This window comes from Nicotiana attenuata, chromosome 12, assembly GCF_001879085.1.
Source record: "Nicotiana attenuata strain UT chromosome 12, NIATTr2, whole genome shotgun sequence".
In the NCBI taxonomy this organism is placed as follows: Eukaryota; Viridiplantae; Streptophyta; class Magnoliopsida; order Solanales; family Solanaceae; genus Nicotiana; species Nicotiana attenuata.
The window spans coordinates 6,513,090-6,529,494 of NC_032000.1; the positions used below are offsets into that span (position 1 = coordinate 6,513,090).

Consider the following 16,405-nt stretch of genomic DNA (forward strand, 5'->3'; position numbering starts at 1 on the left):
TTTCCTATAATTTTTATGACATGTTAGAAACTTGTTTGATCTATTAAGTCATCAATTTATACTGCAGTAGAAATTAAAAATTTGTTAGTGTCATGATGTGAGACGAAAATGTCAAACTAACAATGAGATATCTATAAATAAAATAAAAGACACAAAAATTTGCCTGTCAATTTCCTACATTTATGGAGCGGTCTGATCATTCTGTCTTATGTGTGCACCGATCATTTCGTCCCTTCTGCTCGTGATGCCTTCTTAGCTAGGTCGTGCCTTTTGTGTTGTTATTTCGAAGAAATTAGAATAATCAGCCTAAACATATACTTAGTTTAACATCTAGCTCCTAACTTAAAGAATTCTATATAGATAGCCGATCAGATCAACTGTTTACCTTTTTTAGCCGAAATAGAGATTCTATTCTAATTTTTTATTTTTAACATAATTTTCCACTCGAACTATTCTTAAGATCACTATAAAGTATGCACCAATTATACTCAACTATATATATACGTGACTATTTTTAATTTAAATGATTATGTTTAATGTCTTTGGGCATTATGATTAATTCTTCTTCTTATAAAATAGACACCTCAACTTATGTTTCATGTCTTTGGTGATTTTGTTAAACAAGGGACTAAAATCATAAAAATAAAAATAAAAATAAAAGACAAAACGCCATTTCCGACAAGCTCTTACGTGAGGCTAGCCGGAATTGAAGATGAAAATGGGTTTAACGAATGAGGAGGAAGAGGAAGAGGAATGTAAAATGGGGAAGGGTTTGTTGAACCCTAGCTGGCCGGAAAATGTAAAGGGGATCACCGGAGTAATTTTCCGGCAAATCATTGAGTTTCAGAAAAAGCAGTGGTTTCTCCGTTCAAAAACTGGTAAAACAGAAAAGGAAGCACAATTGAAGAACACACGGGATTAGAAGTGTTTAAAGCACTTGATTTTTGAAAGTTGAGGTATATATTTGAGTACTCATGGAATTTAAGGAGTTTTTACTTTAAATATCTGTGCAAATACAAGTTTCAATTTGGGTATTAAGCCATAGTTATATGCACTCTTGTCCAGAATCGGATTTAGGATTTTAGTATATACTGTATTCGAATTTTAAGGTTATTAGTACTGAACTTATTGTAGTATTAAAATTATGGATTCAAAATTTAATATTTGTTGACATTTTAGTGTTTTCACATAATAAATCTATACTCCAGGTCGAAATGAATCTGTGCCGAAGCCCTGGATCCGCCTCGGGCTTGTTTCATAAGATAGCAATAAAAATTAATGATTTGATTCTTTCTCATATTTTTGAAGAAGATGGCTCGGAAATAGCAATAATTTCTTGCTTTCTATATATCGCCAAACTTGAAACGCTTTCTTGTAGTTTCCAGTGAGAAAGTGAGCAAATGGAATGTTTGATTTTTTTTTATTTTTTAATATTATTGAAGTGTCTTTTAGGGGGTGGCTAGAACCATTTCCTTTTTTCGCTTTCACCTTTGGATGTATCTGCAAACCATTTATCTGTAGACAACTGAAATGAATATAGCCGGGGGCGGATCAAAGATTTTAACTTTAAGGGTTAGTAATTTTCTTAACCTACAATTCATTTGATTTTCTAGGTTCAGAACATATTTTTTGTACCTATAGGGTCTGAGCCGAAGCTATTGGATTCGGTTGAACCTGCTCGTTATGTTGTAGATCCACCGCTGAATATAGCTTCTATTTCTACAGTTTAGGTCATCCGTTTTGGAGACTTTGGTTCTGAAAATGATTTTGCTGTTGATATGCAGAGTCAAGAAGTCAAGTTTTTCTAGTGCTGTCAATGACTAAGAGAGGCTAATGTGAACATTTCCTTTTTTTTTCTTCACCATCCTTTTCCCTAATAAGTCTTGCCCATGTTATACATTTGGTTCCACATAGTGTTTCTTTTTGACAAATTTACGACAATTTTGATCTTGTAAGGAAGTCTTGTGAGCTAGTTGGATTTGTAATTCGCAAAACTTCAGCTACTTTCCTCTTCTTTGCAGTAGGATTCAATATGGCTTTGGCTTATTGTTTTATTTGCTTCCTTTTGTCTCTTCTTCTGATCTTAGTTCAGGCAACGGGCAGAAATGATTCAACTTGTCCAAAGTCCTTTACATGTGGGAATCTTACTGACCTGAGCTTTCCTTTCTCTCTTTCACATCAATCCGACTGTGGAATAATGACCATGTCTGGTTGTGATGCTAAACCTTATCCGACAATCCAACTGCTTCCTGGAGGAGATTGGTACTATGCTTTAGGGAAGCATAATTCATCAGTTTGGCTTGGCGACCCGAAGCTTCAAATGACGTTGAGGCAACACAAGTGCCAGGCTTTTAACAACAATTTCTCCCTTCCAAACTCTCCTTCTATTTCTTTTACTATGCTTACGCTTTACAACTTCTTCAAATGCAACAGCAGCAGCAATAATACGCCAAATATTACCCAGAAGAAGAATGACACTTTCGCTGGTTATAAAATGTACAATGGATGTGAAGGCTTTAGCATATACTACAAGCGTCTGGGAGATGATAATGTTAAGGACATTCAAGCAGACAATCTTCCTGCCAACTGTTCACTTATCACATTGCCAATTCACTCGCTATCAAGTGATGGAGATTTGTTCCACTTGTTAGGTCCCGAATTTCTAGTAGAATGGGAACTATCTGATGACTGTTACCAATGTCACTATAGTGGAGGTCAATGCCAGACTGATATTACCAACAACTTTTGTTGTCACAAAGGTAGACATCTCTAAATAATCTACGTGTTCAAGGTCAAGTTTATATTCTTAGGGTCTTTTCTTGTTTTCGTATCACATATCGATAACATATTTCTTATATTGTCCCCTTTTTAGATGCAAAAACAACTAGAAGAAGTATGATGGGGCTGATTCTGGCAGCAGGTGGTTAAATATATTTTGTAGCTGTAATTTTATTACTACTTATTATAGAGATTCCACGCATATCATTTAAATTTCATTTTCATAGTGGTAAAAGCTCAAAGCCTTTCTCTAATTATTTAAATTACACAAAGTGTACGGATGGTGGAGTTAAGGGAAAATGCCTTCTCCTTGCTATTTCATTTTTTTTCTTTTCCAAAGACCTTGATTACTGGCTTCTCTTTCAGTTTTTGGTGGAGTAGGATTGGTGATGATAACTTGTTTAGTTGTCTACCTTATCTTGCATTACAAGAAGAGGAAATTTTGTCCATCCCGCTTTCTCTCAACAAAGAAATTCTCAGATATATTTAAGCATGATGTCGAGGGAGGCAGTATATTCTTTGGTGTCCCAGTCTTCTCTTATTCAGAACTTGAAGAAGCCACAAATGATTTCAATTCCTCTAGAGTACTTGGAGATGGAGGTTTTGGAACTGTTTACTATGGTGAGGAATTTCCTAATCCAACTGGCTTATGCTTCAACAATTTCATTTTTTTTGGCTAATTCTTGTCCGCCGCTGAACAGGAAAACTTAAGGATGGAAGAGAGGTTGCTGTAAAGCGCCTTTACGAGCACAACTGCAAGCGAATGGAGCAGTTTATAAATGAAATTGAGATCCTTACTAGACTAAGGCACAACAATCTTGTCACCCTCTATGGCTGCACTTCAAGCCGAAGCCGTGAACTACTCCTTGTCTATGAATATATTCTTAATGGAACTCTTGCTGATCATCTCCATGGTCGCAGAGCGAAGCAACGATCACTCTCGTGGCCAATCCGCATGAACATTGCTATAGAAACTGCTGGTGCATTGGCTTACTTGCATGCTTGTGACGTAATACACTGCGATGTCAAGACTAATAACATACTTCTTGATCAGAACTTTAGTGTTAAAGTTGCAGATTTTGGGATTTCAAGGCTCTTCCCCAACGATGTCTCTCATATTTCAACTGCACCCCGGGGTACCCCTGGCTATATCGATCCAAAGTATCACGAGTGTTACCAGCTAACTAGTAAAAGTGATGTTTATAGCTTTGGGGTGGTTCTTGTTGAACTCATTTCATCGATGCCAGCTGTGGATATGAGTAGGCATAGCCAAGAGATTAATTTGGCTAACTTTGCAATAAACAAGATAGTAAAATGTGCATTTAAAGAGTTGATCGATCCATCCCTGTTGTTCGATTCAAATACCAAGATCTGGGAAATGACTACTTTAGTGGCAGAGCTGGCTTTTCTATGCTTGCAGACAGATAGGGATATGAGGCCTACTATGACCGAAGTTTTGGATACTCTAAAGGAGATTCAGACTAGTGCATTTGACAATGAGAAGAGAGCAGAGTCTAATCTCAATGATAAAGAAGCTAAAATTGTTTCAGGGCCTCCTTTCCCTGAATCAGAAAATTTGTTATTGTTGAAGCAAGTCAAATCGCTACCTTCACCAAATTCTGTAACTGATAATTGGATTACATGCTATGACATAAATAATACAAAGTAGTTAAAGTTGTATACCCCTTTCTTTATGTTCTTGATGTAAATTCTGAGAGACTATGAATGTATTACTTAGAGAAGTTTCTTGAGCTATGTATCTATGAGTGAAAGTGATTCAATTTTTAATCTCATTATATTAGAGTTCAAGTTATATACACTGGCAGCAGAAAAGCTTTGAATGTGTGTTGGTTGGTTCCTTCCAAGATGTTTAATATATCAATGCGAATGGAAGTGCATTGCGTTCAGTCCTATTGTGACTAACTAATCTATCATTTGTGTGTTCTTGCAGCAGCAAAAGAAATTTGGGACTAATTCTAGTCACAGGTACATGTCTATAATTAGCAGTAACTTTTATCTGTAACTATACTTGCACAAAAATATCCTGTTGTTCTGCTCAAACTTAGAATTCTTATATAAGTTTAGGGGCAACTATTTATCCATTTCAATACCATAACCATAAAATGTAACCTGTTTAATATCTCATGTGCTCTGCAGTTCTCGGTGGTTTTCTGATCATAGCAATCTGCATAGTGATCCTCATTAACTACTGTGCAAGAAGGAAAACAGAAGTTTTTTTTGAATATTCAAGCACCCCTTCTGAGCCCTCAACACGAAGCTTCGAGATTGACGGCAGGTTTTTTGGGGGTCCTATCTTCTCTTATGCTGAACTTTGGCAAGCTACCATGAATTTTGATTCCTACAGAGAACTTGGAGATGGAGGATATGGAACAGTGAGCTATGGTAAGAAGCTTTTTTAAAGCAATCATCAAATCCTGTGTTCCGGTGACTATGAAAAGCAGCAACAGTAGCAAACGCTGGGAGCGAAACAACCATTGACTCACCGGAAAAAAAGGGGGGCCTAGACATGAATTTTATTAGAGAATGTGAGGCTCGCGGGAGTTTTGCTTCCGGCGAGGTGGGTTGGGGTTTGAAACTGGTGAAACCGACAAGTAATTGGAGAAAATGAAAAAGAAAAAGAACAGATGAAATGATGTCCTATGCGTACCTACAATTTGAATGGAAGTACATGACCCTGCAATGACTTTCATCTGCTGTGTTATTTTTAACTGATAGGTCAACAACAACAACAACAACCCAGTAAATCCCACAAGTGGAATCTGGGGAGGGTAAAGTGTACGCATTCCTTATCCCTATCCCTATCCCGGAGGAGTAGAGAGGCTGTTTCCGGGAGACCCTCGGCTCAAAAAGACGAACAAAGACATGTAACTAAAATAACAGTTATAGACTACAGAGCCAAATCTCTAGAAGAATGGAAGATGGTTCTATTATCCACATCAGAGCAATTGAAGAACATGCATGGTTAGAAGTGTTTAAAACATTTACCTTTTACAAATTGAGGTATCTATTTGAGAACTCGTAGATTTATAGGGCAGGCATTAGAAATTTGTGCAAGTACAGGTGTTAATTTGGGTTACTAATTTTTCAATCTTAGTGATAGACTCATAGTATCTTGGATTCTGGGTGCATTAAGCTAGGGATTAAAATTAATGATTGATTCTTTTTCAAATTTTTGAAGAAGATGGCTTGGAACATAGTAGCAAATATTTCTACTTTACTCCGTATGTTCTCCGTTAATCTTGAGAAAATTTCTTGGTATTTTCTAGTGACAAAATGGGCAAATGGAATTTTAACCATAAGAAGAACAAGATTTGAAGCTAAGTATGCAATGTTCTTTTGACATTTTCAGACTATCTTTATGTGCCTTTTAGTGTGTAACAAGAACCTTTTCTTTTGTTTTTCACCTTTGGACGTATAGCTTCTATTTCTACCATTTTAGTCATCATTTTTGGTTGGTCCTGAAAATGATCAGTAGTTGCTGTTACTATGCAGAGTCAAGAAGTCAAGTCTTTCTACTGGTGTCAATGCCTACAAAAGCTAATGTGAACATTACTTTTTTTCTTCACCTTTCTTTTCCCTAATAAGTCCAACCCTTCTTATACGTTAATTTGTTTTCACATAGTGTTTCTTTGTGACAAATGTTACCAATAAGCTAAAGGCTAGTAATGTTGAAAGTGTTCAGAAGTTATAAAACTTGATCCTATAAGATATCTGGTGAGATAGCTAGAGTTGCAATTCACAAAACTTCAGCTAGCTTTCCTCTTCTTGCAGTACGATTCAATATGGCTTTGGCTGCTTCTTTTATTTGCTTCCTTTTATCTCTTCTTCTGATCTTAGTTCAGGCAAAGGGCAGAAATGATTCTATTTGTCCAAAGTCCTTTTCATGTGGAAATCTTACTGACCTGAGCTTTCCTTTCTCTCTTTCCACACAACCTGACTGTGGACTAATGTCCATGTCTGGTTGTGATGCTAAACCATTTCCAAGAATTCAACTGCTTCCTGGAGGAGATTGGTACTATGCTTTAAAGAAACATAATTTGTCAGTTTGGCTTGGGGACCCGAAGCTTCAAATGGCATTGAGGCAACACAACTGCCAGGCTTTTAACAAAAGTTTCTCCCTTCCAATCTCTCCTTTTATTTCTTTCAATATGCTTAATATTCTCGACTTATTCAAATGCAAGAGCACTAGTAGTAATACCAAAAACATTACCCAGAAGAAGAACGGCACTTTCGCTGGTTATAAAATGTACAATGGTTGTAAAGGCTTTAGCATATACTACAAGCTTCCCGGGGATGATGATGAAGACGTTCGAGCAGACATTCTTCTTGCCGACTGTTCACTTATCCGATTGCCAATTCACTCGCTATCAAGTGATGGTGATTTGTTCAACTTGTTAGGTCCCGAAATTCTAGTAGAATGGAAACTGTCTGATGAGTGTTACCAATGTCACCATGGTGGAGGTCAATGCCAGACTGATAAAACCAAAAAATTTCATTGTACAAATCCATATAATCCACATGCTCAAGGTCTAGTGCATATCTCTTAAGAGTCCTTGCTTGTTTTCATATCACATAATGATAAACATTTCATAATATTTTCCCTCTTCATCTTAGGCGCAAAAACGACAAGAAGAAAGTTGCGACTGACTCTGGGCGCAGGTAGTTAAATATCCACTAATTTGAATGCTCTTTCCAATTAGAGAATTTCCTTGCATATCATTTGAATTTTCTTCTTCATTGTGGTAAAAGCTCAAAACATATCCATAATTAGAAAGGATGATAGAAGTGACAAGTACTTAAGGTTACAAAAATGTATAGATAGTGGAGTTGAGAGGACATCCTTTCTCCTTGCGATGTTTTCCCTTTTGTCTGAAAACCTCTGATTACTGATTTCTGTCCAGTTTCTGGTGGAGTAGGATTGGTGATGATAATTTGTTTAGTTGTCTGCTTTATCTGGTGTTACAAGAAGAGGAACTCTAGTCCATCCCGCTTCCTCTCAACAAAGAAATTGTCAGATATATTTAAACGTGATGTTGAGGGAAGCAGTATATACTTTGGTGTCCCAGTCTTCTCTTATTCAGAACTTGAAGAAGCCACAAATGAATTCAATTCCTCTAGAGTACTTGGAGATGGAGGTTATGGAACTGTTTACTATGGTAAGAAACTTCCTAGTCCAACTAAGCTATGCATCAACTATTTCTTCTTGTGGCTAATTCTTGTCCATCAATGAACAGGAAAACTTAAGGATGGACGAGAGGTTGCTGTAAAGCGCCTTTATGAGCACAACTGCAAGCGAATGGAGCAGTTTGTAAATGAAATTGAGATACTTACTAGACTAAGGCATAACAATCTTGTCACCCTCTATGGCTGCACTTCAAGGCGAAGCCGTGAACTACTCCTTGTCTATGAATACATTCCTAATGGAACTCTTGCTGATCACCTCCATGGTGACAAAGCAAAGGGCGGATCACTCACGTGGCCAATCCGCATGAACGCCGCCATAGAAACTGCTGGTGCATTGGCGTACCTGCATGCTTCTGACATAATACACTGTGATGTCAAGACTAATAACATACTTCTTGATCAGAACTTTAGTGTTAAAGTTGCAGATTTTGGGATTTCAAGGCTCTTCCCCAACGATGTCTCTCATATTTCAACTGCACCCCGGGGTACCCCTGGCTATATCGATCCAAAGTATCACGAGTGTTACCAGCTAACTAGTAAAAGTGATGTTTATAGCTTCGGGGTGGTTCTTGTTGAACTCATTTCATCGATGCCAGCTGTGGATATGAGTAGGCATAGCCAAGAGATTAATTTGGCTAACTTTGCAATAAACAATATCATAAAATCTGCATTTAATGAGTTGATCGATCCATCCCTGGGGTTCGATTCAGATACCAAGATTTGGGAAATGGCTACTTCAGTGGCAGAGCTGGCTTTTCTATGCTTGCAGACAGATAGGGATGTGAGGCCTACTATGGTTGAAGTTTTGGATATTCTAAAGGAGATTCAGACTAGTGAATTTGACAATGAGAAGAAAGCTAAAGCAGTAGCAGCTCCTCCTTTCCCTGAATCAGAAAATCTGTTATTGTTGAAGCAAGTCAAATCACTGCCTTCACCAAATTCTTTGACTGATAAATGGTTTACTTGCTCTGATATAACTAGTACAACTAGTTAAAGTTCTATAGCCCCTTTCTTTATGTTCTTGATGTAAATTTTTGAGAGACTATGAATATAGTATTGTCCTCTCTACCTCCACGAGGTAGGGGTAAGGCCTACACACTACCGTCTCTAGACCCCACTTGTGAGATTATACTGGGTATGTCGTCGTCGTTGTTGTTGTTGTTGTATGAATGTAGTATTGTGAGAAGTTTCTTGAACTATGTATCTATGAGTGGAAGTTATTCAATTTTTAGTTTCATTACATAAGAATTTAAGTTATACATTGGCAGTGCAATGAAAGTTTTACTCTATTTGTGTAGTTTAACCTGTTGTTGCAGGCTTATCTAGTTTATTTTTCGGCTTGTCATATCATATTTGTTATAAACAATTACTTGTTATTGCAGGTAACTTAACCAACGTATAAGGATATTATAACACTTTTAGTACACATACCTTAAATTCTTTAACTAATCATTAATTATAGGGTAAAAGGTCAAAATTTGTCCTTGTACTATCTAAAATTGCTCAATTTTTTCCTTTTTTGCACTTTTGGTCCATTCATATCCGTGCCGTTAACAAATCATCTCATATTTCACGTGTCATTAATAGATTCCAATATGAAATGAATGGGTTCCATGTGTCAAAATTCTTTGCCTAAAAAGGTATAAATTTATCCTCAACTTTGGACTATGGTTTATAATTATCCTCAAGTTAGAGTTTGGTTAAGGTCAAGGGTTAAAACGAGACTTTTTCCTAATTGCAGGATAATATTAAACCAAAAGTTTAATGGAGGATACAATTGTTCAAAATTGTTCAATCTCGAATAGTATAAGGGCAAATTTGACCATTTTCCCTTAATTCTACTTCATATTCTGGCTCTAGCCAATGGTTGACCTGCAAAAAACAAGACAAAAAAAAAAAAAAAAGAATATTCCACCTCTATAATCATGTTTCATTGAACAAAGATTTTATATATTTGCTCCCTTTTATTTAATGGTTTATTCTGATGAGATCACATTCAAACAAGTTTAGTCTCAAGGTAAAGTACAGCTTTATATTCTTAAGGAAATTGCATTATAATATATTTAGCTTCACCACTTGTATTCAGAAAAATACAACGGAGTAGAAACCCAGGCATAGACTCATTCAAAACTACATTCTGGAATTGATATAAATGATTATTTTGAAGAGTCAAATGATTGTAAGTCTTTTTATTCGGCTAGCTATAGTTGATTTCTTATTTAAATTTGCAGCCTTAAATGTCCCCACTGGTTTTGGCTTTTTATTTTATTGCTAAATTTATGTATTTTTTTAATGCCTGTTTCTTGAATTATTGGTGCAAGATAAGAAAGTCCAAAGTCAAGTATAAGAGGGATTCAGAGTGAACATAAGAACATTTTTGGTACTCATATTTTGTCTATAGTTTTTCTATATTTGTATGTAATTTGTTGAAGTTTAGAGTTAGACCAATGGCTGCAGCCTGTTTTTATGCTATGTTTTTGGTGTTTCATTTGGTTTTCTTTAACTTAGTTAAAAGTGAGAGTAAATCTTGTCCAAAAGAGTTCAATTGTGGAAAACTTGGAAATATGAGTTATCCATTTTCAGAAATCAAGAAACCTCATTGTGGATTATGCAAGATTGATTGTAATAACACTCTTCAAAATCCAATAGTAGAGATTGAGGGAGAGTTATACAATGCTTATAAGAAGTGGTTTTTAGTTAACAGTATCGATCTTTCGGACCCTATTCTTGATGTTTATTTAGCAAATAGAAGTTGTAAATCCTTTGAAAGGAATCTATCTTTTCCAAATTCTCCTTCTGTTTCATTTGGAGTGTTCAACAATATCACTTTGTTCAAATGTATGAATAGAAGTATGGAGGTTGATGGTTATTTTCGGAGTTTTCAGAACTACTCGAAATGTGATGGCTTTAGCTTATACTATCATAAACCAAGAACAAATCGAAGACGTAGTATTCCAACTAGTGTTCTTCCTGCAAATTGTGCAGTTATTCGATTGCCTTTGACGTTTCTTTCGCCTTCAGAACCAATTCCTAGTGATTTGTTTGATCTATTAAGTTCAAAGTTCAAGTTAGATTGGGAAGTGTCAAGAGATTGTTCTGATTGTATCTATAGAGAAGGGCAATGCCAAAGTAACAGCAAAAACCTCTTCTTTTGCTCCAAAGGTATTATTGCATAGATAATGCTTGTCAGTTGTAGAAGGGGAGCCTTGGCGTAACTGGTAAAGTTGCTGCCATGCTATGTTGCTCGGATTCTCCGAAAATGTCAGTGGGTGCATGTCAGATCCTTCAAAATAGTGCATTTTTGGAGGATCCAACAGAGGTGCGGCGCCATTTTGAAGGGTCCGCGCAACATAGCTGCCATGTGATTAGGAGGTCAAGGGTTCGAACTGTGGAAACAGCCTCTTGCAGAAATGCAGGGTAAGACTGCGTACAATAGACCCTTGTGGTCCGACCCTTCCCCGGACCCCGCGCATAGAGGGAGCTTAGTGCACCGGACTTCCCTTTTAATGCTTGTTAGTTGCTTGTTTGGATCTTATTTCAATTTTGGAAAGGATTTTAAATGTCTGTTATTTGGCACCTTCCAATATGTTTAATATGTCAATGTGTGCATTGCTTTAAGTCTTATTGTGACTAAGTAATCTATCATTTGTGTTTTCTGCAGCAGCAAAAAGAAATTTGGGACTGGTTTTAGGCACAGGTACATGTCTATAATCAATAAATATCCTATTGTTCTGCTCAAACTTAGAATTCTTTTATATGTTGAAGGGCAATTATGTATCCATTTTCAATACCACAATTGTAAAATGTAACTTTGTGTAATATCTCATGTTCTCTGCAGTGCTTTGTGGTTTCTTGATCATAGCAATCAGCATTGTGATACTTATAATCTGCTGTTGCAAAAAGGGTAATAGAAGTTTTGCGAATATTCTTCCGAGAAGTACCCCTTCTGAGCCCTCAACACTAAGCTACGAATTAGACAGCGGGTTCTTTGGCGTTCCCGTCTTCACTTATGCTGAACTTCAACAAGCTACCATGAATTTTGATTCCTCTAGAGAACTTGGAGATGGAGGATATGGAACAGTTTACTATGGTAAGAAACTTTTAGAAGCAACCCTCAATACCTATCTAAACAGTGTAATTTTCACGACGAAGGGGTGTCAATTAGCTATGTGGCTCCGCCACTGCTGGCCATCATTTTTTTCTTTTTCTTGAAGCTAATTGTTGTGTACTAAAAACTAGGGAAACTTCAGGATGGAAGAGAAGTTGCAGTGAAACGCCTGTACGACCACAATGCTAGGAGAAAGGAGCAGTTTATAACTGAGATTGAAATTCTAACAAGGCTAAGGCACAAAAATCTTGTTTCTCTTTATGGTTGCACGTCTAGACTCAGCGATCAACTTCTACTAGTTTACGAGTATGTCCCTAATGGAACGATCGCTGATCACTTGCATGGTCATAAGACGAAGGATTGCTCGCTCACATGGCCTATTCGCATGAAAATTGCTATTGAAGCTGCTAGTGCTCTGGCTTATCTGCATGCTTCTGGTATAATCCACCGCGATGTGAAGAGTAACAACATACTACTTGATCAGAACTTCAGTGTCAAAGTCGGAGATTTTGGGCTTTCAAGACCTCATCCGACTGACATTTCTCACATATCAACTGCACCTCAGGGTACCCCTGGCTACGTCGATCCAAAGTACCACGAATGTTACCAGCTGACTGATAAAAGTGATGTTTATAGCTTCGGGGTAGTCCTCGTTGAGCTGATATCATCAATGCCTGCAGTGGATTTCAGTAGACGTAACGAAGAGATTAACTTGTCTAACTATGCAATAAACAGGATTTTAAGGTGTGCATTCGACGACTTGATTGACCAATCTCTTGGTTTTCATTCAGATGCAGAAGTTAAGAGAATGACTACCTTAGTGGCGGAGCTATCTTTTCGATGCTTGCAACTCAACAAGGACATGAGACCTAGTATGGTTGAAGTACAAGAAACATTGCAAGAGATTCAACAAGGTGAGTTCAAACATGACAAGAAAATGGAGGGTAATGTTAACAGTAAAGAGAGTGTAGAAATCCCTCTTTCACCTGAATCAGAAGACCATGTATTATTGAAGAAAAACAAGATTTTAACTTCACCAAATTCTGTAACTCAAGTGTGGACTAGTGACTCTAGTAGAAGTACTACCACTAGTACATGAGCTTCATATGATTTCTTTTTTTTTTTTTTTTTTTGTTTCCTAGTTCATGTTGATAAGCAGAAATACACAGAGAATTTAGCCAAATCATACCATTAACTGTAGGTAATTGTTTCATGCTCATTGAAGGGGAGCCTTAGCGTAACGAGTAAAGTTGCTGCCATGTGACCAGGAGGTCACGAGTTTAAGCCGTGGAAATAGCCTTTTGCAGAAACGCAAGGTAAGGCTGCATACAATAGACCTTGTGGTCCGGCCTTTCCCGGACCCCGCTGCGCATAGCGCAATCTTAATGCTCCGGGCTGCCCTTTTTTTTTAAACTTGTTTCATGCTCATTGTTATATTGCCTGTCAAAATGTTTCCTATTCTGAATTAACTCATTCAAAATTGGAACTGAAGCATATCTGAAATAATATTTAAGCATATATAATTACATCAATTCTCTTATCTTTTCCTAGCCACTCAAAAATAATTTTAACAATTTGCACTATCATCATAGTCAGCATTATATTTCACCATCATCAAAAAGGACTATTGCTGCTAATTTTGTCTTTGGATGTTGACTTCGAGTTACATGAAACATATAATAACTTACCCCCTCCCCAGAAAAAAAAAAAATCATATCAAAAAATTGTTTTTATAAGTAAATTTTGGATCATAGCCCGGGAAATTATTAATATGATGGAATCAGGACACTTGCCTTATAAGCCCATTATTTCTGAATGCAGGTTGTTGATGGCTCGACCGGGGAATCTAGTCATCAGCCATATCTACACGGAGCAGAACCGGGTGGCAGACCTCCTAGCTAAAGAGGGAGCAAAGAAGAAGCTTTTTGACAAACCAAGAATTTTGGTAGTTCCTCCGATGTTTGCTAATGATACAGTATGGGCAGACATCTTAGGAACTACATTTGATAGAAAAACTGCGGAATGTAACATTGCTAATATTTTTGGATACAATGTTGGCCACCTAGACAACTCTATAAACATGATTATGATGTAATTATTAGTTACTTATAATGATAATCTAGTTCACCTAAAAAATATGAGAAAAGAAGAAAGCAAAATAAAAAGAATTATTTCACATCACACTTCTATACACCAACCCATTGGTGGATCCACTCATGTAATTGACACTCCTTCGCAGAAAATTATGTATAGGTAATTTTTATTTATTTTATATAAATACATATTATATATTGAATCCCCTTAACTCTTCGTATACTTGCTTTCTTATATTTTGATTTCCCTAGTGAAAATTATGGCTCTATCACTGACCGACCCCAATAAAAAAAGAAAATTTATGCCGTAAGTGTAGGCTGTTGGATATATCAAGAAATGTATGATAAGTCACATGATCAATAAAAATGATGTTGATTCCTCTAGAAGAGATTGTATTAGTTCAAGAAAAGACAGATGAGGTTATTGACCAATATAACATGGATATTTTGTATCGGAAAAATGACACTATATAGCCGGTGTAAAATAATAATCGAGAATATATATATATATATATATATATATATATATATATATATATATATATATATATATAGGCGTGACTGTCCTTAAGGATATTTCGCCACATCGTGATAAATAAAATTAGGCGTATCCCTCAGGATTCAACAAGCCCTTCTAGTATAAACTAGGAGCAGAAATAACAAAGATTAACAAAATAAAACCGAGCAATGAAAAATAATATAGCAGAAGTTTTAACTCTTAGTTTTTCCCACCTTGAAAGCAAAAGGAATTTGGGATTTTATAGATAAGAAAATAACCATCCTTGTTGAAATGCTCCAACTTATATAGCATTGAGTGATTAAAGAATTAATGAGAAAGACTATTACAAAACAAAGCTTACGGTTTTGTAACTTTCAAAGCAATAGATAATGATAATTTCACCATACCAATTTAAAACCATTAATAGCTAATCATAGATGATTTGGTATGAATACTAATAAAAAGTCAGTTATAATATGATAATAATGGCTATTAATCATGGGTAGTAAATAATAGCGACTATGTTATATTTTATTTTTGAGATATAAGAATTATCTTCTAACAATCCCCCACATATCTCAAAAATAATTCTAATAAATATAACAAAATAAGAAGTTTCGCTGGGTTTTCACGAATGAGCATAATGCATCGAATCTGATGTCTCTTTGAGTATGAACCAGACTAGATAAAATAAGATTAAACTTACAGGATAATTGGTGAAGTTTAAAACTTCTATGAACCAAGAATTCTTTTGCAAGTTTAGTGTCTTATCTATCACATTATACTGCACAAACTTTGTTGTTTGACGCAGTTTTGCGCTAATAGGCCATGCGCGCGCCTGGTTTTCATGAGTGCTCTAGAAATTTCGCCACAAATTTCATAGGAGCGGCCCCACTCCACACTCATATAGGTCCATCCATCAAGTGTATTATGCACCCAATACATCACCTATAAAAGGCTATGGATTATTGGATTAAGAGTTTAATAACTCAACCTCACATTCCTTGCAGTCTTGCACTATATACACACACACACCATAGGAAGCGACATAATTTGATAGTGCATATTTGATCAACTAATGATTTGTTATTACCCATATGAACCTACTTCATGAGATCTCCAATCACATAGGTTGGGTTACCATCATTGTTGATACATCTCAAATTGGCACAAGTCTCAACCCTTTGATGTTTCACTTATAAGTCAAAGGACCGTCTAAATCCTTTTTTTTACTACACATTATATGTATAAAAAATTCTCATCTCTAAGCAATTGCTTTATGACATTATATCTTAAGAAAATGTGTCTACTCTTCCCATTAAAAGATTTATTTTCTTACAATGGTTATTGCGTATTGGCAATCACAATTCATCGACATAATTATTGTGGTTTAACTCACCTAGAGGTTGCTTAATCAACCTCACTTCCAGGCAATTTTGAATATCATAACGCCCCACCAAAAAGGTGATCACACAATCATTAGTGAGTTTTTCACGTCTGAATCAGAGATTCAATATCATCATTGTATCCTTCTAATACAATGAAAAATCCACATACAGAACATTAACTCATAGTATTTCTCAGGCAAGGCATAAAATCATCTCAAATGAAATGGAACTTGACTTCCTTACAAGTGCCTTTTTAAACATCTTTCAACGCATATAAGAATTTATTTTCTTTTGATATCTTCCATATTCAAATATCACAATAAAATTTTCTAAA

General features: G+C 36.1%; 3 protein-coding genes across 11 annotated transcripts; all 3 read left to right on the plus strand.

Moving 5' to 3' along the window:
- Window positions 541-4,529, plus strand: LOC109235216 (LEAF RUST 10 DISEASE-RESISTANCE LOCUS RECEPTOR-LIKE PROTEIN KINASE-like 1.1). 3 transcript variants are annotated; one of them, XM_019401234.1, is made up of 5 exons: window positions 541-956; window positions 2,088-2,759; window positions 2,873-2,920; window positions 3,145-3,399; window positions 3,480-4,529. In XM_019401234.1, exons 2-5 carry the CDS (start codon window positions 2,198-2,200, stop codon window positions 4,445-4,447), a joined length of 1,833 nt encoding a protein of 610 aa, XP_019256779.1. In that variant the 5' UTR covers window positions 541-956; window positions 2,088-2,197; the 3' UTR covers window positions 4,448-4,529. The 3 variants fall into 3 exon arrangements, with proteins under 3 accessions (XP_019256779.1, XP_019256780.1, XP_019256778.1); XM_019401235.1 differs by having other exon boundaries at window positions 2,093-2,759; XM_019401233.1 differs by lacking the exon at window positions 541-956 and having other exon boundaries at window positions 973-2,759.
- LOC109235217 (LEAF RUST 10 DISEASE-RESISTANCE LOCUS RECEPTOR-LIKE PROTEIN KINASE-like 1.1) lies at window positions 4,620-9,252 on the plus strand. Its single transcript, XM_019401236.1, has 5 exons — window positions 4,620-4,764; window positions 4,936-7,326; window positions 7,414-7,458; window positions 7,701-7,955; window positions 8,034-9,252. Exons 2-5 carry the CDS (start codon window positions 6,582-6,584, stop codon window positions 8,975-8,977), a joined length of 1,989 nt encoding a protein of 662 aa, XP_019256781.1. The 5' UTR covers window positions 4,620-4,764; window positions 4,936-6,581; the 3' UTR covers window positions 8,978-9,252.
- On the plus strand, window positions 10,370-14,341 carry LOC109235218 (LEAF RUST 10 DISEASE-RESISTANCE LOCUS RECEPTOR-LIKE PROTEIN KINASE-like 1.1). 7 transcript variants are annotated; one of them, XR_002069337.1, is made up of 6 exons: window positions 10,370-11,145; window positions 11,645-11,680; window positions 11,822-12,073; window positions 12,223-13,005; window positions 13,293-13,407; window positions 13,913-14,341. XR_002069337.1 is itself a non-coding variant. In XM_019401240.1 (5 exons), the coding sequence occupies exons 1-5, from the start codon at window positions 10,431-10,433 to the stop codon at window positions 13,918-13,920; spliced, it is 1,794 nt and encodes a 597-aa protein (XP_019256785.1). In that variant the 5' UTR covers window positions 10,370-10,430; the 3' UTR covers window positions 13,921-14,341. The 7 variants fall into 7 exon arrangements, 5 of the variants coding, with proteins under 5 accessions (XP_019256785.1, XP_019256784.1, XP_019256782.1 ...); XR_002069338.1 differs by having other exon boundaries at window positions 13,317-13,407; XM_019401240.1 differs by lacking the exon at window positions 13,293-13,407.